Raw genomic sequence first — 23656 nt, 5'->3', positions numbered from 1 at the left:
TGAGGCCCCAACTGCAAAGACAGGAACATCACACAGCACAGCTCCAAGGCAGCAGCTCAGGGGGCTTTGGGTATGTGAAGCACGGCCCTTATCAAGGCTCAGAACAAGTGCTGCTAGAAAAAGCTACCTTTAAGGAGAACATGACCACAAGGAGTGTCTGGGAGCTTTACTTCAGTTTTAGTGCACCTTTCAGATTTTAATGTTGAGCTTAGAAAACCAAAAGCAAGATGAACTCACAGCTCAATTGCACGTGAAGCTCAGAATGCCCAGAATTAGTCACAACACTCACACCTCCCAAGGAGCAGGGGGTCCTATCAAGTGCTATCCGGTAAGAGACTAAAGAACTTAAGAGCAGCACTAAGCCAACAAGTGAAAGGAGAGCTTACAGCCTTCCAGGTCAACCCATGCTTCCTAGCCAAGCAGCTCACTGCTTGTCACTACCCACAGCCCTCATATAACAGTACTTGGGTTCAACAGGCTTCGTCCCAGCCCCAGACACCTGCTCGCCTGCTTCATAGAGAAACTGAGAGGAACAGCACAAGGGTAAGAAAGAATTGAGTAGGGAGGGTCTAAATTCTGAAATGCTGAGAGATTGGCTCTTGTTTATTAAGAAATTTGGCACAGGAACCTGAGAGAGGAAACAGATGATGAAACCTGAAGGTCCATTACTGACAGCCCTGAGCGCCTGCACACAGTTTGCTCCGCTGAGCACCTGAGCTCATGGCGTGGCCATGCTCATCCAGCAGAGGATTTGCTGGTGCTGCTTCCCCCTCCGCCCTGCTGGAGCAGACCTGAGCAGCAATGACATTCTAACACTGCTCCAACTGCACCAAACATCTGTCACTAAGCTCTGTTTGACGTCACAAGCTCAGAGAAACACTAACAAGCAGAACCAAAACACTTCACTGCAGTTAGTTTCCAATGGATTCATGCCAGGAGTTTCACATAAATGGATAAACATGACACGTAGTTTTTATAATGGTGGATTTATGATTTTGTGGTACATCATCAAGTATTTCTTTATAAGATCAAGTAAGCAAAGATAACGCCTGTCAGGAAATTAAGCTTTGCTTAATGAATGATACTGAAGTCAACATGAGATCTCTGACCAATATTGTAACTTGACTCACCTGCCCAGATGCAGGCAATGGAGAAGAACACAACATCCTTGCACACACTAGTGTGCGTGTATACACACCCCTCACCAAACAGAAGGTGAATCAGTAGCTCTCAGTGCCCTTACCTGTAGGGACACAAAGCAAAGCTGCTGCTACACCCGAACACAAACCACTGGAGCAGAACTCAGAATGCTGACAATTGGCTGCTGCTTTAAGATCTGCTGTTGTGGTTCTCAGCAATACCTGGGTCAGAAACCACAAAGGAGCTCAGGGATCCAAGCTGAGGAGGAAACCTAATGATGTAAGCACATGAAGAAATGTTTGAAGCCCAATCAATGCTAGTATAAGAGGTACAGGTATCTTCCCTGGTAATTACAAATGATCATTTATGCGTAATGACATAAAATGAAGGGGCCATGCTGAGCTGTAGAGCAGGAGATAACATGGAAGGTTCTCCTTCAGCCAGCTCAGAGCAACTAAAAATCAGAGGCTATTTATTCCTACCTACACGGACCTCAAACCAGCCAAATCACAGCTACACCATTCCAATGAAACCACATCAACACCAATTTGTAATGCAGCACCCCCAGGGATTCCTCCACCACCTCACTCTCCGTGAGAATCAACAGCACTCTATGGATATAATAAACCCACTTTTAAACACATCAGTATCTCAACACAGCATTGAATAGATGACTTCTGCTTGCCAAACTGCCATTATTCACTGCAAATGATAAAACATCCAATGCTAACTTAATCTGAGCCCCAAGCAGGTTTCCAGAAGCAGCATCGTGCATTAACTTAAGACTCAGACTTTTGTTTCATCAGCTCATGTTGAAGCAGATAGGCACAGGACGAGGAAATGCAACGCTGGGGCCAGCAACAGAGTGCTGCAATGCAGCGTTACAACACAGCTCTCTGGACAGTTGCACACGTGACAGTAGAAATGGAGAACATATACACCCCTCCAAGAGGAACAGAAGGATCCTGTATTGCAGCTCAGGCATTTTACTCAATACTACTGAAATTTGGGCTTGCTGCAGGTCTGCTGTGCTCCACCAGCCCCTTTCAGGCAATGTACACAGAGAAAAACCAACACCACTTGTGAACACCACCCATGAGTGGGTCCTTTACTTCTGCATGAGGGCCGCCCAGCTGTAAGAGGGACCACTGTGCCTCTCACTCAGACGCAGAGTCCCGAATCAAAGACTAAGTGTAGCTTCTAACAACTCAGAGTGCAGTACGTCAGAAATGTGAGCACAGTCTCCTCTTTCTTGGGCAATACTTGCAGCATAACGGTGTCTCTTGTCTGAAGGAAAAAAGGCAGCAGAGGGACAGCCAGGTTCCACCAGTGAGGTTTACAGGGCAGATGGGGTTACATACACTGTTGCTTCTGTCTTGGAAGTCGTAATTCTATAGATAGAGCAGCAATACAAAAACAGAGCTAAAAGCTTACAGATTTAACTTGCGTGCTTACACAGTCTTTCTTGCATCTATGGGGCTGTTTGTGATAACTTTTGTTATTAAGGCTAGAAAAAAAATGCTGTCAAAACGTTTCTTTAGGGATGCTATAAATTCACAGGACATCACAGCACGGGGAAATCAAATGGAAGAAGGTTCTTCTCCATTGCCTGCTCCCAGAACAAGACCATGTTCTTCCTAAGTGTTGATAGAGTTGGGTGAGATGAAGATTTTCCAATAGTAACTACTGAACTATGGCTCACAGACAAAATAATTATTGGCCAAGAATTTGATACCACAGATTTATAATATGAAGAAAATGCCAAAGCGTGAGCATTTAGCTGTCCAAACATTCCTACCTTTGAAAGTGTTTCCATTATAGCTCTTATGCTGATAAGCCCCCAGCACCCTACAGCAGCTCACAGTTCACACAGTGAGCTCACACCCAAGTCTCATCTACATGCAGATGTATTGCTTGCTAGATGGATCCAGGAAACTGCCAAAGAAATGTGGTCCAGGCTCAAGAGTACAGTTGGATGACTGTGCACAGGTCACTGTCGTGCTAAAGGACGGGCATGCTGCATCCCACCCTCAGCTTGCTGTCATATTTTCTCATTTCCTCCTTTACAGCAGCACTGTCAATGACATCATTTACATCAGTAAATGGGCAGAAAACTCACCCACCAGGACAGAAGGAGCTTTAAGCTCTGTTCCCAGCAGAGCTGGGCTGCTAAGGCAGCTACAGAGAACACTACAGAGCACACCTTCTGATATGGTGGTCCTGATATGGTGGGACCAGATAGTCCCACCAGCTCAGCACCCCCACAAAGCTTCCTGCAGCCACTCTGCGAGTCACATGTAACATCAGCTACACAAGAGTTTGCTGAAGGAAGCATTACCAGCACAAATGGACGCAGCAAGTCTATTGACAGGAGGTCAGTAGCCTAATGCAGGACTGCCAGCTTCCTTCCTACTTCAAGTGGGAAACAGGAACAGAAACTCCCTCTGCAACAAGTTGGGAAGACGGCTTCTACTTGGCCAAATTAAGGCAGCCTATCACTAGGTTAAATAACAATACACAGGATACTGAAAATGTAAAGTAAAGCAGATTTCAGTAGCGTATCACTCCCAGATAACCCACAATATCTAATGGCCACAGACACAAACAGCCCTTCGTGACCAAAGCATGAAAATCCTCCCAGTCGATGTCCAGGAGCAGAAGTGACTTAAGACCCCACAACTCTGAATGCACAACACACAGTAAAGGCAGACCTTGCTCTCCAGCTCTTGTAAATGCAAGTTATCCAGGTGAAAAGTATTGTCAGAGCAAGTCAAACTGTGTGTGACCACAGCACAATGCAGACCAAGAGGACCAACATTTATTAATCAGACTGTGGAAGATGGGACTGCTTCAGTGTCAATGTCTTACAGTCTTTTTGTTCCCAATTAAGAGATAATTCCTTAAGGCAGTTACTTGTTCTGATACAATTTGATGCTCTCTTAACATGCTAAAATACAACTAGCAGACTAAGGAACATACAGAATTCAGACGCAGGATGCCGAACAGTTTGTGCTTGCTTCCCTGAATTAAGGGTATTTCCAAAAGACTATTGAAATCACCAAAAGGAGAAGAAAGGTGAATCACTGCTTCAGCAGACAGAGGAAAACCCTCTGTGCTTTAAGCCCGAGGACACTGAAGCAAGACAACCTCCTGGTTATAGGAATATCCTGACTGAGAATGCAGGCATTAGCAAAGCAGTGTTATGGCAGTTTCTTATGAGATGGGCCATCAGTGTTCCTGCTATTCCTTACAGATCTATTCTGTAATGTACTTCCCAATGTAAATAAGTTTGCACGTGTGGGATGTTGGAGAAGAAACCCTGCAAACTGTACTTACCAGTTCGGTCCTCAAGAGCCTTCAGCTTCTCTGCCACTCACAAGACCACCACAAGCCACTTTTTAATGCTAAGAGGCCCATTTCCACCTACATCTTACCAGCTCTTTGTACTCCCAGGACAGGATTACAAGCACACTTGTGCACACAGCATTATTAGCCAGCACAAAGCCTGCCATGGATGCTCAGGGCAGTGGTACACCATAATGCTTGGGTGGCTGCTCCAAGGTATTGCTGGTTCCCTCCTGGGAAACCAGCTGGCCTTACATAAAGCAATACAAGAATCAGTGTTGTCAAAGTTAAGTAGGAGCACCTTGTAAAGCTTACAAGAAGTGAGTTTTGCTACACTACTTGAAGGGACGTTCTTTCAAAAACCATTACATTTGTTATGATGACTTTCAGTTAATGGTGGTATCTCAGAGTTTAATACTGTCTCTGAGGAATTAAACCACCTACACATTTTGACTGCTTGCCCTCCACCTTTTGCAGTTGTGGAGAACAAAAACAGAACAAAAAACGTATTTTTCTTCCATTTGGCAGCTTTTCCAAATGCCAGCAGTACTTGCAGTTCTCTCCCACCTCCCTCCACACCCTCTTCTCACCCTTCCTTTCTGTTCCAGCATCTCCACAGAGTTCCTATTGCAAGGTTAGTAATGAGGCACTGGGCTGGTCCTTTAGCTCAGATTAAGTTTTGTAAAGCACTCTTACTACATAAAGCCCCTGAACCTCACTGTTTAAATTCAGGTAATACAATAGGAGGGTTGTGTTGGTTTGTTGTTTTTTTCTTTCAAGGTTACCTTACATATTCAAATTCTAATGCATCATTAACAACTTTTTCTTAAATAATTACTCTGCAGCTGTAACTAAGTGCATGACTCCACAGCATGAGGAAAGACAGGCATTAAAGGAATTAAGCTCTAGAAAGAATTCCAGGACTGCTTGCTAATTTCTGGTTTCACTCCTCCAGCTGTCACAGCTGCCATTAAAATGAGAAACCAGTTTTTCAGGAACAGTAACTGGAAGCGAGGATAGGAAAAGTCATCTTAGAGCAACACCACTTCCAACGCTGCCTGGAAATCACTGAGAAACTGTGCCACCTCCATGCACTGCAGCTTTGTTTGCTGCTTTAAGGATGTTTAAGGTTTGGATGACGTAGAAGCTGTATAATCTTGTAAAAAGAATTGAACAGCTTCCTAAGGGAAAGCTGCAGGGAGCAGTTATCTGCTCACCAGCCCCGTACCCAAAGTCATGACCCACCAGCAAAAGAATACACCATCGCTCTGTAGCATTACAAGTCTTCACTGACAGCAATATCCAGAAAACAGGAGTCACTTCAACCTCCTGCAAGCTGCCTTTACAGCCATCTTATCGTCACAGCTCAGAAAAACGGGCCTTGCAATATTTTCTTGATTAACTCCTGACCTAGTCTGCAAAATCCTTTCTGCTGAGCCTCCCATTTGCAGCGAGGATGATCAAGATACAAGCTGCTGTCATCTCTGCTCCTTAAAGCCAGCAGCTCTGGGATGCAAATCGCCGCTTTGGCCAACAGCTCGAGAAAGATCCACAAATACTTCTCTGCGTGAGCTTCCAGCACGCTCTGACAACCCCACAGCCAAAACAGCAAGGTTCTGCTTTATAGTAACAGCCCAGCTACAAAAGCCTTGCTGACAACTGTACTGCAAGGCCAGAAAACCCCAGAACCACTGAGTGGGATCTTCTAAAGCCAGCTGTTGGGAACAGAAAATAAAGACATAGAATTGGATGGATGTGCATCAGAACACCAGCGGGTGAAAGGCGAGAGACTCAGGGAAGACTCTGCGCTCCCAGAGTCGTCTCACAGGAAGAGTGAGAGCTTGATGTATTCTGGAGAGATTTAATTAGGGATTCTTACCAACACCCACACCAGTTTCTCAAATTCCTTTAACCCACCAGCACTGAATCAACACGCACAACGCTAATGAAATGGAACTAGAATGTTTCCCTGTGCTGGGATGGTAACAGAATGCAAAGCCTGAAAAACAAAGCAAAAAACAACAAATCAGAGGCAGTTTCAGGCAGAGCTGCCCCTGTGTGCACCCAGAACATGATGAACCAGGAGGCTGCCCTAAGCTGGGTCCACCAGATTGGCCCAAACATCACAGAATCACAGAATGACCCGGGTTGGAAGGGACCTCAAGGATCATGTAGTTCCAACCCCCCTGCCTAGCAGGGCCACCAAACATCACACCTGTAAGCAGCTCAGGAAATAGCTTTAAAAGGCCTTCAGGTATATGAATATACAACAAAAGGTATCTAAACACCGCACATGGCATATAACAGATCCCTGTCCATGCACACAGAGACTCAGTGCTGCCACTCCAAGCCTCTGTGGCCCTGCTTCCTCCAGATGCACCCCATGAGAAGGAGCAGCAGGATGGGAAGGAAGAGCGCTCGTCTCCTTGCCTAATGACACACAAGGGAAATACCGTGCTCTCCTAGCACTTGCTTAGGACGTTCAGATCCCACAGCCTCATCTCTAGGCACGCAGGAAGCCACAAGCCCATCCCCTGCCCAACCGCACTGCTGGCCTCGCTGCTCAGGCTCACAGCTCCACCTCGGCTGAGGAGCAGCACCACTTCCTGAAGACAAAGGAGATGCCTGTAGAGACCCACTCACTGCTACCCCAAAGCAGAACCATGCTCTTCCTCCCCAACTCACTTCCACCAATCAAACGGGCAGCTATGTAGAACCATTAAGGTTAGAAAAAGACCTCTAAGATCAGCGCCAACCCACCCCACCGTGCCCCTCAGTGCCACAAACACCCTTCTCCCATGGAGTCACCATCCACAGAGGTTTTCAAGGATGGTAAAGAAGCTTTTCACCTTGCATAGGGTGAGTCACCAAGCCCAAACCCTGAACTTTCTGCAAACAATGCCAACACACGAGCCATTGTCCCTGGGCTTATTAGCCTGCTGTAATTGGATCTCCTCCTTAATACATACATGCTCCATATAGCAGACTTCCCATTACATGCAGGAATTCATGTGAGTCATGGAACAGAGCAGTTGGGAACTCTGCACTGAGCAACAAACTCAACTGGTTCAGGCTGACCACTGAGCAGGCTGGAACAGGCAGGAGAAAAGGGCCAAGGAGCCAACTTACACTGAACGACCCTCCAAATTCTGAGCATGCCATGCAAAAGCACCATCTACAGAAGTACCCTCCCACTCTCACAAGGCTGGAGGTGAAGACACTCCACACTGCAGTGCCGACAGGAGTGGAGTTTGCAACCTGCTGAGGCTCAGGCTCTGCACACCAAGGAACGCAGCAGGAATGCAACACTGCAGCCCTGGTTGATAAGGTAGTACCACTGTTCTAAGAGTAACTGACCTCAAGAGCTCACACACCTTCTTCAAGGCACTTCACACTCACGTTTCCACCTGAGCCTGGTTCACTCCTGCCCCCCAGCTGTCCCACCCAGGGCCGCTTCCTACACCTTCACCCACAAGAAGGGTTGATATGGAAACCAAGGCTATAAACAAAGAAAAGAAAAAAGCACCACCCAAAAAAACACAGTTGTTATTCGCTCCACTCGTTTCATATTAAATACTTTGTACAAGGGCATTTTGTTAGACAGAGTCAAAACTTAAGGAGCAGCTATTCATTAATGCCACAATGAGACTTCAGTAAAGCCAGCGTATGTACACAGTCCTAAAACAGTACCCTGAAATCTGATTTATTTGCCTGGAATCTAAAGGTGACTGCACTCAACAGGCCTCAACTGTTAAGAAAGCTGGAAAAAACCCACTTCTTTCCTCAAACCACCAGCAAAGCTCCCTCACAGGTACTGCAGACAGACAGCAGCTGCAGAGCAGCCACGCCAGACACCATGTCCTGCAAACACAGCACTCTGTCCAAGCCTCCGAGTAACGGTATTTGCATCCGAGACATAAATAATCACAAGACTAACATGAGCAACACTGGAAGAACAACAAAAACAAGCTCAAAACTCGGTCAAAAACAACACTAAAAAACCCTAAGAGGCATTCAGCCTCTTATAGAGGTGTATTTATACATTAACTACACATTAATATTTGATTAGAAATGGGTAGATGCTCCAGTATTGTCAGTAGGTTGCTCCAAAGAAATGCCCCATAACTATTTCCATGGGAAGCACAAGACACAAAGAGCACGATTTGATATGGCAAGTTCTGTGCTGCATTTCAACACCATTAGCTGTGCATTTCTGCCAGCAGTGAACAAGAGCCGCATGCTGTGCTCATATAAACCTGCCCCAGCAAACCCCCACTGCTGCTGTCACCACTGCTCCAAGGTATCATCCACCACCTCACTGTGCTGACAGCCATGGCTTGGTGTCCAGAAGTGTAGTGAAACCCGCAGCACATCAATGAGCACATCTGGCAGGGCCAAGAAACAGGCAAACCAACAATACACCCTAAGAGAGGAAAACAACTGAAAAAACACAGAAAAATGCTGCTAATTTTAAGTGAGACTTCACACTCTAAAGAGGCATGAATCAGTCCTGAGCTCAGCCACAACAGATTAGCAATGCCTGATAATGTCATTATGCAGAAGAGATCTGTTGCTTCCAGCCCCAGCAAGGGGACACCTGCACCACTCAGCAATACCTGCATTGAGTGGGCTCTGCTGGGATTGTTGGAATGAAAGACAGAGAAGGGTCCATCGGAGGACATCACCCTCCTTCATCCAAAGACACTGAGAGCTGTCAGCCACCAACATGGCTTATTTTTTTCTACAGGGCTGAATGCAAAGTATTCATAATTATATTACAACGCTTATACTCCTATAACTGCAAAGAATAATTGTTGTCATGAGTACAGAAGGGCAATCTGCACACAGTGTGGAACTCTCCAACCAGGAATTTATTAGCAGTAAATTGCAGAAACATACAGATACGTTTGCAATCTCCTTCTCAACCCAGCAATAACCAATGCATTGGAGGAACGGCTGCTTATGAGGGGGGGAAGTGACAGGACAAGGCGGAATGGTTTTAAACTGAGACGGGAGGTTTAGGTTGGATATGAGGAGGAAGTTTTTCACCCAGAGGGTGGTGACGCACTGGAACAGGTTGCCCAAGGAGGCTGTGGATGCCCCATCCCTGCAGGCATTCAAGGCCAGGCTGGATGTGGCTCTGGGCAGCCTGGGCTGCTGGTTGGTGACCCTGCACACAGCAGGGGGTTGGAACTGGATGAGGATTGTAGGCCTTTCCAACCCAGGTCATTCTATGAACTTGAAGAGATCTCTCCCCATTTCACTGCAGCCCCACACACACCGGCGCAAGGCCCTGCAAGGAGAGGAGCTGAGGATGCACAGTGCTGGTCAATCCTTCAGTGCATCATCTGGAGCTCCTTACAAAGGCACCAAAACAGAACTAGAGAAAAACCTGATGTTTTACACAGCACAACCACTGCTCTTCAGTTGGAGCTCCAGAACTGCTGCCCTCTGACAATGGTTTAGAAAGCATGGCTATAAAAGAACTACAAAAGAACTTATCGCTCACAAAAAACAGAGAGAAAAACCTAAGGCAGAGGTTAAGTGGTAGGAAATCACAGCAGGAGCCAGGTTTCCATCACCATCCTTTGCCAGTTTTGGAAGAGCCAACACACAACAAAGTGAGGAAAACACAAAGCAGCACACGCAACTTCATTCAGTGCGTTTTGGTGTTAGGACAACTGCAAGAAGCCAGAGTTTGTAGCCAGTGTACAGTTCTGATTACACTAAATAGCTGCTCCAGAACGACACTGTCATCACCATGCCCCGCTACAAGCGCAGCATGAGCTGCAGAAAGCACCGATTTGAGCAAAGCCAAACACACTGCTTCACCTATGGAGTTTACAGAAAGTTATTTAAAAGGATGAAAAACACACATCAAAACACAAGTTATTTCTGGAAACAAGAAGCAGATGTTCTCCTCTGTTTGGCTCAGCTGTGCTACAGTACAAGAGTGCCTTTGTTACGCTGTCAGCAATAATGTGTTTTATTTATTACAGCCATTTTATAATGCCCATCAATGCACTATTTGTGTATGATTTAGATTCTAAATCCCTGTGCATGAGCTGTCGAGAAGCATCACATGCACACTCCAAATAGCAGACTCTGTTATGACATAATTGTGTAAATTAAGGGTTTTTTTCCCCCCTTTCCACTGTATTAATAAAAAGGGAACAGGAAGAGGAGGAGGAGTCAGTATTGCTAAATCAAGTTGAATTAACATTAATCACAAATACCGAGACAAGACATAGCGTAAAGTTGGGAAAATACAAGAGCTTACAGTATAAAAATAAACTCTGGCTCTTTGAAGCCCAATAAAAGCAAAGCTTTCTGGCCATGCAAAGGAAACATCCAGAGCAAAGTCATGAAGAACTGAGAGATGCCTGCACTGGGAAAGGGATCTATCGGAGATGGAGGACAGCGTGCTCCTAAGAGTTAAAGGGGAAAAAGAAGGAAGAAAGAGGCACAACCATGTGCTGTTTGACACGATCAGTCACTGAGACCCTATCTGCTGTAGGTATTAAACCACTCCCCAGCAGACCAACATCACAGCCTTTGTATGGATCAGATAAGGAATTCCAGGCCTCAAAAGAAGCAAAGTCTTTAATGAGAGCGCACAGGGTGCCATGAACGTTCACCCTTCCCTCCCAGCACTTTGAACAAGCCATTTCCTCCTATTAAAACACTCCCAAATTGCTCATTCAATATCCCCACCTGCGACACGAGGCACAGAGTGCGGATGTGCAAGACAGCCCCACAGCCACGCATGGAAGCACAGAAATCCCAAGGTACAGATTTGAGTCGTTCCAAGGGGAAACTGAAATTGCTACACTGAGCAACAAAAAAGCCATCAAACCGTATCAGTGAGTGCCTGCTATAACACCTGAGTGCCTGCTATCATACCTGGAGTTCAACAGACCAACCCCTCCCCAAGAAATCAGCAATGGTAAAGCACCAAGTATCTGAGCAACAACACCCAGAGAAAAAAAATCAAGTGTGTACATGTCTAATATGCATAAGTTATGCACTTTCCCAATTAGCAAACACTGGAATGCTACCACAATGCTGAAAACCTGCCCTAACAGACATTTTTCCAAACAAAAAGATATTCGTTGCATCGATAATTACCATTTTTACTGGAGCAAACCATCAAGATGTTCTCCCAAATCAGTTGTAAAAAGGTTTTAGTATCTCTTTGCTTAGTTCTTCAGGACTCACAAATGAGCACATTTTGTCAGGATAAAATCCTAAAAGTCATACAAAGAATCACAGCACCCTGAAGTGAAAAGTGACGTGGTGTTATTTACCTGTACTTTTCCACAAGCTGACAGAGCTGATGTAGCACAGCCCCAGCCTGTAATTTGGGACAGCCAGGTGAGATGCTGAACCAGAGGAGGGGCAGGATGGGACCAACAGGGACCAAAACCCACCCAGACGAGGAGCTTTGGTTCATCACCACATCTCAGCCACAGCTTAGAAGAATCAGGGTGGTTTTCTCCTGCATGCAGCTGTAGCACAGGAGCAGCTGGATGGATGCACGTGGGAGGAGCTGACAATACCTTACTAGAACAGGAGGGAGCCCACAGCTCTGCCCGCACACAGCTGGATGCTTCCTGGCCGAGTCACCGGCACACTGCCAGGGAGGGACATTGGGCACAGCTCTGCTCTTCCTGCCGGACACAGGGTGTGCCAGGATGCTCCACACCATGACAAAATACACATTAAATCCCTGTTGCAATCACTTCCTGTGGTTCCCTTATCGCCCCGTCCCCATCTGCTGTCCCAGCTCCCAGGTGCACTGGGCTCCCCAAGCAGGGAAATGCCTCTCTCAGATCAGGCCGGTTGCTAAATGTATACAGACAGAAAGGATCCAAGAAACAAAGCTCCTTGGCTGGGAGCACCCGCCCGGTGAGAACAGAGGCCCCAGCACTGCCAAGCTGCAAGGATGTGTTTAACTTCAATCACGAGTAGTTGGGCTGCTTGGTGTCTCTAAGCGCCTGCCAAAAAGGGGCCACATCAGCAAGGGAATTAAGATCACTTCTTAAAAATCATTTTTAGAGGTGCTGTTAGTTAGGTTAGCAAATTACTTTTAGTTTAACTCCTCCAGAATTGAGCCACCTTTGCAAAAAAAATCAAACCTGCACGCAGCCCTGATGGCAGAATCAATGGGAACCACACGAAGCCATGAAACAGAATCATTCAGCTTGGAAAAGTCCCATTAAAAGATCCCCAAGCACAGCCCACCCCACTGTGCCCAATGACCGCATCCCCCAGTGCCACATCCCCATGGCTCTGGATCACCTGTAGGATGGGAGGCCCCCAGCTCCCCTAGCAGCTGAGCCACTGCAACACTGTTCTTTGGAGAAGTTCCTCCCAACATCCAACTTGAATCACCCCAGGAACACAAATCCACGTGAACCCCACGCACAGTCTGAGCATCCAAGCGCCACAATAGTGTCAGATTAAAGCCACACAGCTATACAAGACTTATACTTTCATAAAACCATAACACGAACCACAGCCTGCTTGGGTTGGGAGGGACTTCTCAGCCACCCCTGGAGCCACCCCAGCCGCGAGCAGCTCGTCCCCGAGGCTCAGTCTGCTCAGGACCCATCCTTGGCATCGGGCACCTCCAGGGCTGGGGCACCCACCGCTTCAATGGGGCTCAGCGGGCAGCTGCGAACCGCGGTGGCACGGAGGGAACTCTGCTAAAGGAGCAGATGGGAAAAGGTCCGCGGTAAGGGGGGGAAAGGAAACAGAGCGAGGGGAGCAGCGGCGGCTCATCATTAACGCAGAGCGCAGCAGGCACGTATCCGATATCCGATGTCCCAGCCCCGCTCCGTGCCACACAGCCCTGAGAGCGCACGCAATCACGGCCAAAGTTTGTTGTAGAACAGGAACGAGCGGGCAGCGCCGGGCGGCACGGAACGGAACGGTACGGAACGGGCAGATCGCAGTGCGAGGAGCGACACCGCCGTGCCCGGAACCACGCGGGGCAGCGCCGGGCAATGGCACCGCGCCGGAACCGCCCCGGGCCGTGCGGCACCGCCGGAGAGTGCTCGGATTGCGGGGAGAAATGCGTTATCCCGTAGTGTTTTATAACAGCACCAACTCCGGCCCGACGCGGCCGGTCCCGCTCACCTCCTGCGTCCTCTCCGCCGGCTTCTTCCGCAGCGCCTGTTTCACTCTGGGCTCCACGGCCGCGCTCATCCTCCCGCCGTGCCCCGCCGAGTTCCCGGTCCCACAGCGCGGAGCGCGGCCCGGCCCCGCCGGCGGCCCCTCGGCCCCTCAGCCCCGGCCCGGCACGGCGGGGCGGCGCCCCCCGGAGGCCTCCTCCTGGCGGGAGCGGCCCGAGGCCGAGGCGGGCGCGGTGCCGGGGCTGCGCTGCCGCTCCGGGCGGATCCCGGTTGCTCAGCGACTCGGCTCCGTGCAGGTGCTGCCCGCTCCCCCCGCCGCCGCTGCGTCCCGCCGGCCGTCGCTCCCCATCGCGCGGGCCCAGGCGGCGGCGCGGCCCCGCCGTGCGGAGCTGCGGGAAGTTACCGGCCGGAGCGCGACTCCCTGCGCCCGCCCCTCCGCCCCGAGCGGGTTCCGCCCGCCGGCTGGCAGCGCGCAAAGCCACGCGGGCGGGCGAGGAGTTCGGCGTCGCCGAGTCGGCGCTTCTTCCGACGATCCCCGAGGGCGGAGCGAGGCCCGCACGGTTCTCCCTGCGCACGGCTCGGCTCCTTCAGGCCGCTGCCCCCGTCCCGCTCCCCAGCGCCGCTCGCCTACCGCGCATCCCGCCCGGAGCGAAAAACGCGAGAGCGGGCGCTTTAACCATAAAATCAGCGGAGAGCGGCGGCGGGAGGGGCCGAGGGAAGCCCCGCCCCTTCGTGCCGGGAGCGGAGCGCGACGAACCATCGCGAGGGTTGGGCGGGGCAGCGGGACGGGGCGGAGCAGCGCTTCCACACGGAGCCGGTCTGTGTGGCGATGTGGGACGGGGCTGTTCTGCTTCCTGCCCCATACACAACAGGGTTGTTGTTTCCTCGGCTGAAGGATCGCTTCATTTGGGAAGGTAATGGCTGTAATATGGAATTATCCCATAGGCTATTCGAGTTGTCACGTTTATACCTGGAGAACAATGTGAGTGTCACCATCCCAGCTGCAGGCCCGCAGTACGTCCCCACACGGCAAAGTGCTATTTAAATACAATTAAACCGCTTTCACAAGTGAGTAATTCCAGGGCTGGGATCAAGGATGCGGTCAGGCCGGATGCCTGTTGTCTGTGTGGAAGGGGAAACCTGCTCCCCTTTGGGCTGGGTTCTGTCACAGCACATCACTTATCACTTATCACATCACTTATCACATCACTTATCACGTCCCTCCTGCTCTCATCCTCCAGCCCACCCCACAGTGCACTGTGTTGGCAGAGGGGTCTGATAAAGCAGCATAAGAACTGACAAAAACACCCCAAATCATAATAAATACCATCTAAAAGGAAGGTGGTGGGTGTCCTCAGGGCCAGAAGTATCCACACACCGCCATGCAGCAGCTCTGCTCATCTCATTAATCCATTCGCTAATTACAAAGCCATCCCAATACACTGTGGGTTCTGCTTCAGGTTGTACATTCATCACTCCAAGGTGGTTTTGCAAACACCATCAGTTTGTGAGCGCGACCCATTGTGACCCAGAGTGAACACGCAGTGAATCTGTGATGTTCTGCTATGCTGTTTGCAGAGGCACACAGCCAGAGCCTTGTGTAACCGCGTGCTGAGAGGTGATGCAGGGTCGGTGATATGGAGGCACAGAGCTGTGCTGGGCAGCTCTGTGTCCATCCCTGCTGCTGGGCTCATTGCCACAGCTGTGTGCGGGGCAGGGAGCGCCTTGCAGCATCCTGTGGGAGCTGTGTGGCCGTGTCTGTGGCGGTGCACAAGCTGTAATTGGATTGCATGGAAATGGTGCGCAGCTCCGGAGGCTCAGAGCGGGGCTGGGGAGTCAGGAATGTGCCGTGAACTGATTGCAAAGCTATGCGGGCCAAGATTCCCTCACTCGTCCTCTGGTTGTGGTCACATTTCGATGCTGTTGGATCCTTGGATCCTTGTTCTTGATATGAGCAGAGCACTAAAAGCAGCTCCCACTGACATAAGAGGAACACACCAGGAGCTCACAGCTCCTCCACACTGATGATTTGTGTCCCCACTCATCTTCAGCAGCTGCTTTTATCATTGCTCTGCATGCCCACAGATGTCCTTACACCCTGCAGTCCGGCCCTGCAGAGCTCACAGGTGTGTGGTATCATCCAGGCTGCAGTGTCCACAAAGTTCCATTCTCTATGGGTCGTCTTTCACCTTCCAATGCAGAAGGGAACAGTGAGCAGAACAGAGTTGCCTTCTGCAGGCAGAACCCCCCTTGTTTAACTCCCAGTGGAGCTGTAAAGGGCTCCTCCTCTCATGAGGGGTTCTCCCATCTCCCCCCTGCAGAGTTCTGGCCCATGGCTGAGGCAGTGCTCAGCTGTGAATCTACAAACTGAGAAAGGCTCCATTGGTTGGGAAAGGTCTGGGTCTGTTCCACGGGAGGGTCTGGGCTTTGCTAACCTGTAATTTCAGAAATGGTTCACAGATTTAAGCTGCAGATTCAAGACTAAAGTTTACCCACGGGCTGATGGCTTTTGCAGCCTAAACCAGCGTCAGAACGACACAGAGACCTTCACTTAATCTGTTTGAGCTGCACAAGAAAAACAGGGCTGAGGAACAGAGCGTGTGAGCATTAATTACGGCAGCACGGCTGTAATTATCCCGTTTGCTGACAACGTCTCCCTCCGGTCGTGTCGGTCGCTTTGTAACACATGAGAACAGCAGCTCTCCCTCCTTCCTTCTGCTCTCTGAGTGGTGATCACAATTAAATTGACGTGATTTCTCCTTACGGCTGCTATTAATACATCCACTCCTTGAAAATTCAGTGCTTCATGTCTTGGGTTCCAGCACACTCACGAAGCTATTGAAGAACATAATTGCCCGTGGCTGTAATTTCGCAGTAATTACCCAAGTCTTGCTGCACATATTCTTTCCAAATCAACCTAAATTCCCCAAAGTGAAAGGTCCCTGGTAGGAAATAAAGCAGCCCCCGGGTGCCCCCCTCCCACAGCCACTCCTCACTGCGCCTCCATGGCATATCATGGTGCACAGAAGTTGTTCCTTCGGTCATGGGAACAAGACGGGGTAGGGCAGATGTCCCTCCCACCACCAATGTACTGAACAAGGGGGATCTCTGGTGGGCTGCAGCCTCACTGTAGAGGACACACACCTGATAGGGCTGTTGCCAGAGGAGCTGGGCTGTGTGGATCCTCAGGGAAAGGAGCAGCAAAGAGAGCCAGAGAGCTGGAGATGGGGGCAGAGACAAAGCATGGCAAGGAGATGCATCTGCTCATCTCCTGTGCTACACTCAGAGCTGCCCCAATGGGGACACAGATGTCTGCAGCCCCGCTGGGAACCAGCAGCTGGGACACGTGGAGCCTGAGAAATTCATTCCTGCGGCTGTGCAAATATTTCTGGTAATAAAAATAAACAAAGAGAGGGGAAGGACGTGCTTCTGTGCTACCAGGCCTCCCAGCGGGGAGCAGAGGACCAACGAGGGCTGCACAGTGCAGGCAGACCTGCAGGAAATGCACACGTTAAAAGTAAGTTTTCCCCTAAGGACTATCTCAGGAACTGTGCAGTGAATGGCACAGCCTGAGCGCTGCTGCTCCTCCTGCTGCTGAGCAGTGGCAGCACCGCACCCTGCTGATGGGGCTCAGCTTCGGTGTGAGCTCAGAGCTGGGAAATCAGGTTCGGTAATAAAAGCTGCAGGGATCTCACCAGGAATTGATCTTGGGGTTCTTCCTCAAAGCCAAAAAGCACCAATTGCTGTAATGCAGCATCTCCAGCAGCGAGCTCCAGCAGCTTCCCAAAAACCCGAGCACTGATATATTTAGCATCGCCTGCAGAAATAGCAAAGATGGTTTTGTTGTACACAGCCAAGACGGGGAGAACATGCAGTTGGTGTACAAAGGCCGTAGCTGTTAGTGCAGCATACGAAAAGAATCAGGGATGGCTGGAACGGAATGTGCGCTCTGCGGGACACAAACGTGGGCGCAGCTCCGGCCGCGTGCGCAGGGAGGCACAGAAAGGGAGGAATCGTCCATAGGAAACACCGGCTGGCAAGTATGGGATCTGGGGCTGAGCTCACTGCCAAACCCTGCACACACGCTGCGATCAACCGCCCCAGTGCGGCCATCTCTGCTCATGGAGAGACCCAAACAGAGCACCCAGCCCAGGGGGAGCCCAGGAGGGGCTGCAGCCAAACGTGGGGTGCTGCTGGTTTCACTGCGCCCAGCACCCAGTGGCTGCAGGCATAAAGAAGGAACACGCCGCATCCCAGAGGTAAACTGACATACTGTTTTATTGCACAAATTTCCCCTAAAATTGGGAATGGTTATTATAATACAAGTGCACATCTTGAGAAATATATACAAAAACAGAAGAGATAACAAGTATGTACATTTTACCCAGCATTTTACAAGTACCACCGTCTAAATAATTTAGAGAAAGCAAAAAAAAAAAAAAAACAAAAACAAATTGTCATAAAACATCTATAATAACTAACAGAGAAAACACAGGCGAGGGGTCAAATCCTTTCTTTTAAATACTTTTTGTTCTTAGCAGCCCCGCGTTTGCCAACTGCAACACAAGCAGATGTGCTGATCCGTGTGCCTAGAACACTTGGTTTTCAGCCCAAAAATTAAGACATGTTAATGGAGGTTGGTAGTAGTGGGGAAAAAAGAACCCAAACACATTAGTTTTCTATCCATGTGGTGCAATGTTAAGTCCCAGTGCTCCCGTCCCGTACAGTTCCCTTTTAGCTCTGTTGCAGGTGGACGTACCGCGCTGTGCTCGTACCTGGGAGCCTCCAACCCCAACAGTTCACCGAGCAATGGGGAAAAGGAGAGCACACGTTGCACAGTGAGCACATCCCTGCGGGTGTGGGGCTGCGTCCTGGGTCAGAGCAAAGAGCCAAAGCTCAGCTGCTGAGCTCCAGCCTGTATTTCATTGCAAATGTGTTGACACAAGCGGGCCCTGACATCGTGCGCTCCATCCAGAGGCCGGATGTACTGCAGTTGTGTGGTGAAGGACAGGGGAGAGATGTATCCTCGGATCACACAGCAAACACGAGTTTCCTCCCTGCGGCACTCAGCACTGGATTCTATATACAAAGGAGCTTCAGATGACACTGCCTGGATCCGAGTGGGGTTACGTACTCATGTAGGCTCAGTCCTGCATGGAAGCTCAGGGGATGCCCGTGCGGCTCTGCCCTGGAATGGAGCCCTCAGCTGCAGGGTTTAAATGCTGCTGAACAACAGCCTGGGTAAAGCCTGGCCCCAGCAGAGGAAGGAAGGAGAGTTTTGACATTGAGAGCAGCGGGGCAAGGATCTCTCCTATTGTTTTCAAGTTTATAATAGATTGTATTGAAAATAACTCTGCAAACAACAATAGAAGGCGTGCTATACTATTGAAAAGATGATTACTGAATGATATATTTATAGAAGTGTTTGTGCAGCTTAGTGACCAAGCGAACACATACCTCCTGCTTCTGTGAGTAATCCATGAATCCCACTATACCAAATGTCATCAGTGGGAACAGAACCTAAAATCAGCGACGTTAATTGGCTGCTAGGACAAATAAGCAAAGAAAAGTCTATAATGAAGTGTCCAGTTAAACTGAGGTAGTAGAGCCTTTGAAAACATAATCCACCTACCACTGTATATTTACATTACTTACACCAGACTGGTTCCATCAGCTATTCTTACAACTATTGTATATACAATGACAAAACAGTGATGGCTGAGTCAAGGAGAAATGCTGAGAATAAAATAAACAACATTTCCTGCTGGTAATTACACAAGTGAGTAGAAAAGGGATCCGAGCCATCTGCATCGAGGGGATACTCCGTCCAAAAATGGGTTGGGTTTTTCTATCCTATGGTGTCACCAATGTTCATTTTTTGTAGAGTGGCTTTAAAAAATACATCAATTGGTTACCTGAGCAATTAAGGGTAATAATAGTCTGTTCGCTTTCTCCCAGGTGCTTTGGTACAGCGACCCCCAGCTCTTTATTTCAAGAAAGACTGACTGCTGTCGAAAGGATTGAAGTTGCCAGAACATCAGAGGCCATGACAGACCATACACAGTCAGAGGTAATAGTCGAGGTGCTCTGGGGCCTGTGGGGAAACTTCAGCCTCTCCCTTTCTTTTTCTTGTTAACATTTTGGTTATGCTGTCAAGAAATGCATTACTGAATATAAAGCAACACTCAGGCATTATAAACACGTAATACTGGTTACAACATCCAGCCAAGAGAGAATCCCCCCACAGGTGCCTGGTGGCCCTTTCCTACCTTCCCCTCCCTGCCCCCTCAGCCCCCACTGTTTCCTCTCCCCAGGAGAAAGACCATAAATAAATGTTGGAGCTGAGTGTCATTAATGAGCTTTGTACAAAACAAACCAACCCTCCCCCTTTTGTTCTTCCCCAGGGAAGCATCCAGAATTCAACTGTTAGGTGAAAAAGGAGAAGTTGTTTACAAATGGCCGCAGCTCGAGAAGCACTGAGCTGGGGCTGAGGGCAGCTGCTGCCTTCGCTTTTAAAGTCTGTAATTGGCAACAGCAGCAAATATTTCTCCAAGCAGTTCTTCCGTGGGTTCCCCAGGATAAATCACAGTCAGGGATAAATCACAGTCAGCCATCGAAGCAGAAACTGCTAAAAATGCACATCTTCAGATTGCACCAAAATCTTCACTTCTCTGCAGCTGAAAACTCGGGCTGACTCATTTCTCTGCTTTCCTTCCTTTATCCTTTCTTTTTTTTGGGTGAGAGGAGAAGCCTCCAGTGGTTTTTGTAATGTGCAGCCACGTATCATAGGATCATTGAATCGCCGAGTTTGGAAAAGGCCTCTGAGACCATCCAGTCCAACACCCACCCAACATGGAGATGCTGCAGCTCCGGGAGCAGTTTGTTTCAGTGGCTGCAAGGAGAAAGTAGCCAGAACAAGTTGTCTTCCACTTTGTTTTCAAGGGAAATAAAAGGAAACGTCTTTGCTCTCTCTGGCATTTCAGAGCAGTATCTGGGCGACGTAAGGAGAGTGAGTGCTCGCTACAGCTGCCAGCAAAGGGAGGTCGCTGGATTCAATCCTGAAAGGAAGCAGAAGAGTCACGTTTAATCCAGAGCCGGGCTGAACATGTGCATTATAACTGCAGCACCAGCTCAAGGCGCAGTGTTTGTACTTGGGCTGTGAGTGTGCGCAGCTCAGAGTGGCAGAACATTGCTCAAGTAACACGAAAGGCAGTGACGCTTCTCTCCCAACACAGCGCTGCCAGCTGGGTTACAAACCCCAGCCACCAGCCTGCTTTTAACACCCCCTCCAGCCTCCTGCTCAGAGGCAGCAAAATGGGGCGCTGCAGCTGGGGGAGGAAAACAGCAGATCCCGCCCTACCCTCCGAGAGCAGCTGGGCAGCCAGGCAGAGGAGCAGAGCACCGGACTCAGCCATGTCTGCATCTACCGGGGGTTGTGGCACGGCTGCTCCCTGCCCCAGCTCCACACGTGCTCTGTCTGCCTTCCTGCTCACCCTGTTCCCTGTGCAGACATTCAGAGCCCTCCTGTAAACACCCCGTACACAGCTGCTCCACTGTGTCCCATGCACAGAGAGGCACAACGTGCTCTGTGTGACACTGAAGGCATTTGCTGCCCATAGGGAAAGTCAGCCTGGAGGACTCAGGTGCCCTCGCTGTGTGGTGATGCCAAACCAACTAAGGCAGGACAAGCCGTGCAGTGCTGAGCCCTTTGTGGGGGGCCAAGCAGCAGCCAAGGAGAAGCCTGCAGCCATGGCTGATTTGTGCCACTGCTCCAAGGCAGTCTGTGACCGTACCCCAGCACAACGCCCAGCTCCTTGACGTGAACTCTCATCTGGCCCTTGAGATATTCAGACAGCATCTTGCTTTTGAAATAGAGCTCCTGCAGCCGATCTTCCAGGTGCATGACACACTAGAAAGCAATGAAACATCGTGTGAGGGACAGGACAGCACTGCAGCCAAACCATACTAAACCAGCCTTAAAGCAGAACAGTACAGCTGCACTGTTCCCTTGTCATGCCTACAAGATTACTTAGTAAGATACTGGCAAATTTTCATTTACCAGCAAGGCTCCTGCTTTTGAGTAGATGTTTTTGATGCATTTTAAGTCAGAATTAACGTGACAGCCGTATTGGTTGCAGAGCAGTGTTTGAACGGACAACTTGAACAGCAGCATCAGGAGATACATTGCTGAGCAAAACTGGGACTAAACAGAAGTAAACTAGGCAGGAGTTTATGGCATCTTTAAGCTATGAAATAAAAGGGTGTTTTAAAATCATTGCTCCCCCGATGTTCAATTCATACTTACAAAGTTTGGAGATAAATTATGCTTGTAAAGCTGAAGAGTGGAATGAAGCAGGTTAGAGACGAGACTGGAGACCAACACTTCTTTGCCCAGCTTGTTATCAATCATCCGCCTCTGGCTGCTGGCCACCTGCACTGTCCATTTATCTGTGTCTGCAATAATACAGACAGCTTCTGCTATTGGTTCATCTAGCACTGGATGCTGCAAACAGAAAACGAATAGAAGAACTCTGAGCACAACACACCACAAACAGGGCGAGCTGGGGAGCAATCCCAGCCCCCACGTCCTCCAAAACACAGGAACATGTGCTGAGAATTGCTTTCCATCTGCTAAAAGCAGAGCTTCAGTGTAAGTGAGCAGCCTTATCATTGAACGTTTTCTTCCAGGTTTGAACTGTGGCACCAGCTGACAACTTTATCTTTTGATATTTGATATGAAGAGCTCTGAATAATGAATGTAGGTTAAAGCAAACACTTAAAGTGTATTTTAAACCTTTGAAACTGGAAGCACCACCACCACCTCCGGCTTTTGAACGCCCCGTGTTGCTCGTGTGCTACCAAAGCACGGCCAGCAGAGGGAGCAAGCACCAAAGCGCTGGGCCCTGCTCTACAGCCCCGGAGGTTTCTAACACAGCACGTTTGGATGCCCTGAACACATTTCAGTCTGATCTGCTGGGAGGCACCTCCTTCTGAATGGCAGCTGATGGTTGGGAGCTGAGGGAGAACTGGACCTTTCCGAGCACTCCAGGGAGGCTCTCAGGAACTCACTAAAGCATTGTGCTGTCACCACGTGTTGTGGTCATGGCTGGTTTCCCACTCATCTCACGGCCACTAGAAGGGGGTGCAGGAAATAACGCACTCCCCAGCCACGTACCCATTCATGCAGGGAAGGGGTTCTGTGCAGAAGAGATGCACAGCAACCTGACTTGTGTCTCGTTCAACATCGCTGCAGGCTGCGGGCACACAACCAGCAGCAGTAGTTGTAGGCTGCAGTGCCTACAAGGCTGATTTCTCAGAGCCCCATCTTCCCAAGGGCACGCTGCTCTCAGAAGCCTCCGTTTTTGTGCCCCAGATCTATGAGGAAATAACAGTCCTTAACTGAGAGAGGAGAAAGAAATGATGACCTGAGACTGGTGAAAGCTGAAGAGAGCTGTGACAGCAAATGCTTCCGCTTCCTGCAGATCTGTAGGTTTGAAAACATTTACCTCTCCCCACTGTGACAAATACACTTCCCAAATACAGCTTAATTACCTGCACAGCGTGAGACAGATCCGACACCAAGCAGTGTCTCAGCTTTTCATCGCTTCCTATTCCTTGCAGAACAAAGTCGGGGACGTACGATGAGCAGTAACCTCCGAGTAAGGAGCGTCCAAAATTGGCAATACTGGGCTGGACAGAGTTCACTTCAACCAGCTTTGACCTGCAAGAAAGGCGCTTCAGAGAGATGTGCAACAGAAAACACCAAATTCAGCTCAGGAAGAGGTTGCAGCCTCATGTTTCTCATATCTACTCTTACTTCCATTCAAGAGCTTTCTATAAGAAAATAAACAGTTTAAACTCAGCTCATCACGGAAAAAAAAAAGATACAAGCCAAGATCACAATACACAATGAATATCTTTTTCCAGACCACTGATCTCTCCATATTCTTTTACAGCCAGTGAGCTCCAGAGACGCTTTTCCAATCGCCGATGCCAAGTTAGCCTACATTCCTCCAAACATGTGACATGAGAAA

The 23656-nt window shown here is 49.2% G+C and overlaps 2 protein-coding genes across 12 annotated transcripts in view; both read right to left on the bottom strand.

The window, feature by feature from the left end:
* The window catches only part of RAPGEF6 (Rap guanine nucleotide exchange factor 6), a 100087-nt gene extending 86308 nt beyond the window's left edge, over window positions 1-13779 (bottom strand). For 6 of the 8 annotated variants that reach the window (XM_015875547.2, XM_015875553.2, XM_015875548.2 and 3 more), the window contains exon 1: window positions 13627-13776. In XM_015875547.2, the coding sequence (XP_015731033.1) occupies window positions 13627-13695 (69 nt within the window). In that variant the 5' untranslated portion in view covers window positions 13696-13776. Of the gene's footprint in view, window positions 1-13626 lie in introns of all 8 variants that reach the window. The other 2 variants (XM_015875555.2, XM_015875549.2) reach the window with 2 other exon arrangements.
* A 4103-nt stretch (window positions 13780-17882) lies between these two features.
* Window positions 17883-23656, bottom strand: part of FNIP1 (folliculin interacting protein 1) — a 57354-nt gene continuing 51580 nt past the window's right edge. For 2 of the 4 annotated variants that reach the window (XM_015875559.2, XM_015875560.2), the window contains 4 exons: window positions 23175-23343; window positions 21928-22125; window positions 21416-21531; window positions 17883-20680 (listed from right to left, as the gene is read on the bottom strand). In XM_015875559.2, coding sequence (XP_015731045.1) covers window positions 20602-20680; window positions 21416-21531; window positions 21928-22125; window positions 23175-23343 — 562 coding nt within the window. In that variant the 3' untranslated portion in view covers window positions 17883-20601. Of the gene's footprint in view, window positions 20681-21415; window positions 21532-21927; window positions 22126-22305; window positions 23344-23656 lie in introns of those variants that run through there. The other 2 variants (XM_015875558.2, XM_015875557.2) reach the window with 2 other exon arrangements.

This window comes from Coturnix japonica, chromosome 13 (genome assembly GCF_001577835.2).
Source record: "Coturnix japonica isolate 7356 chromosome 13, Coturnix japonica 2.1, whole genome shotgun sequence".
NCBI lineage: Eukaryota > Metazoa > Chordata > Aves > Galliformes > Phasianidae > Coturnix > Coturnix japonica.
This window is presented reverse-complemented; position numbering and strand designations above follow the sequence as displayed.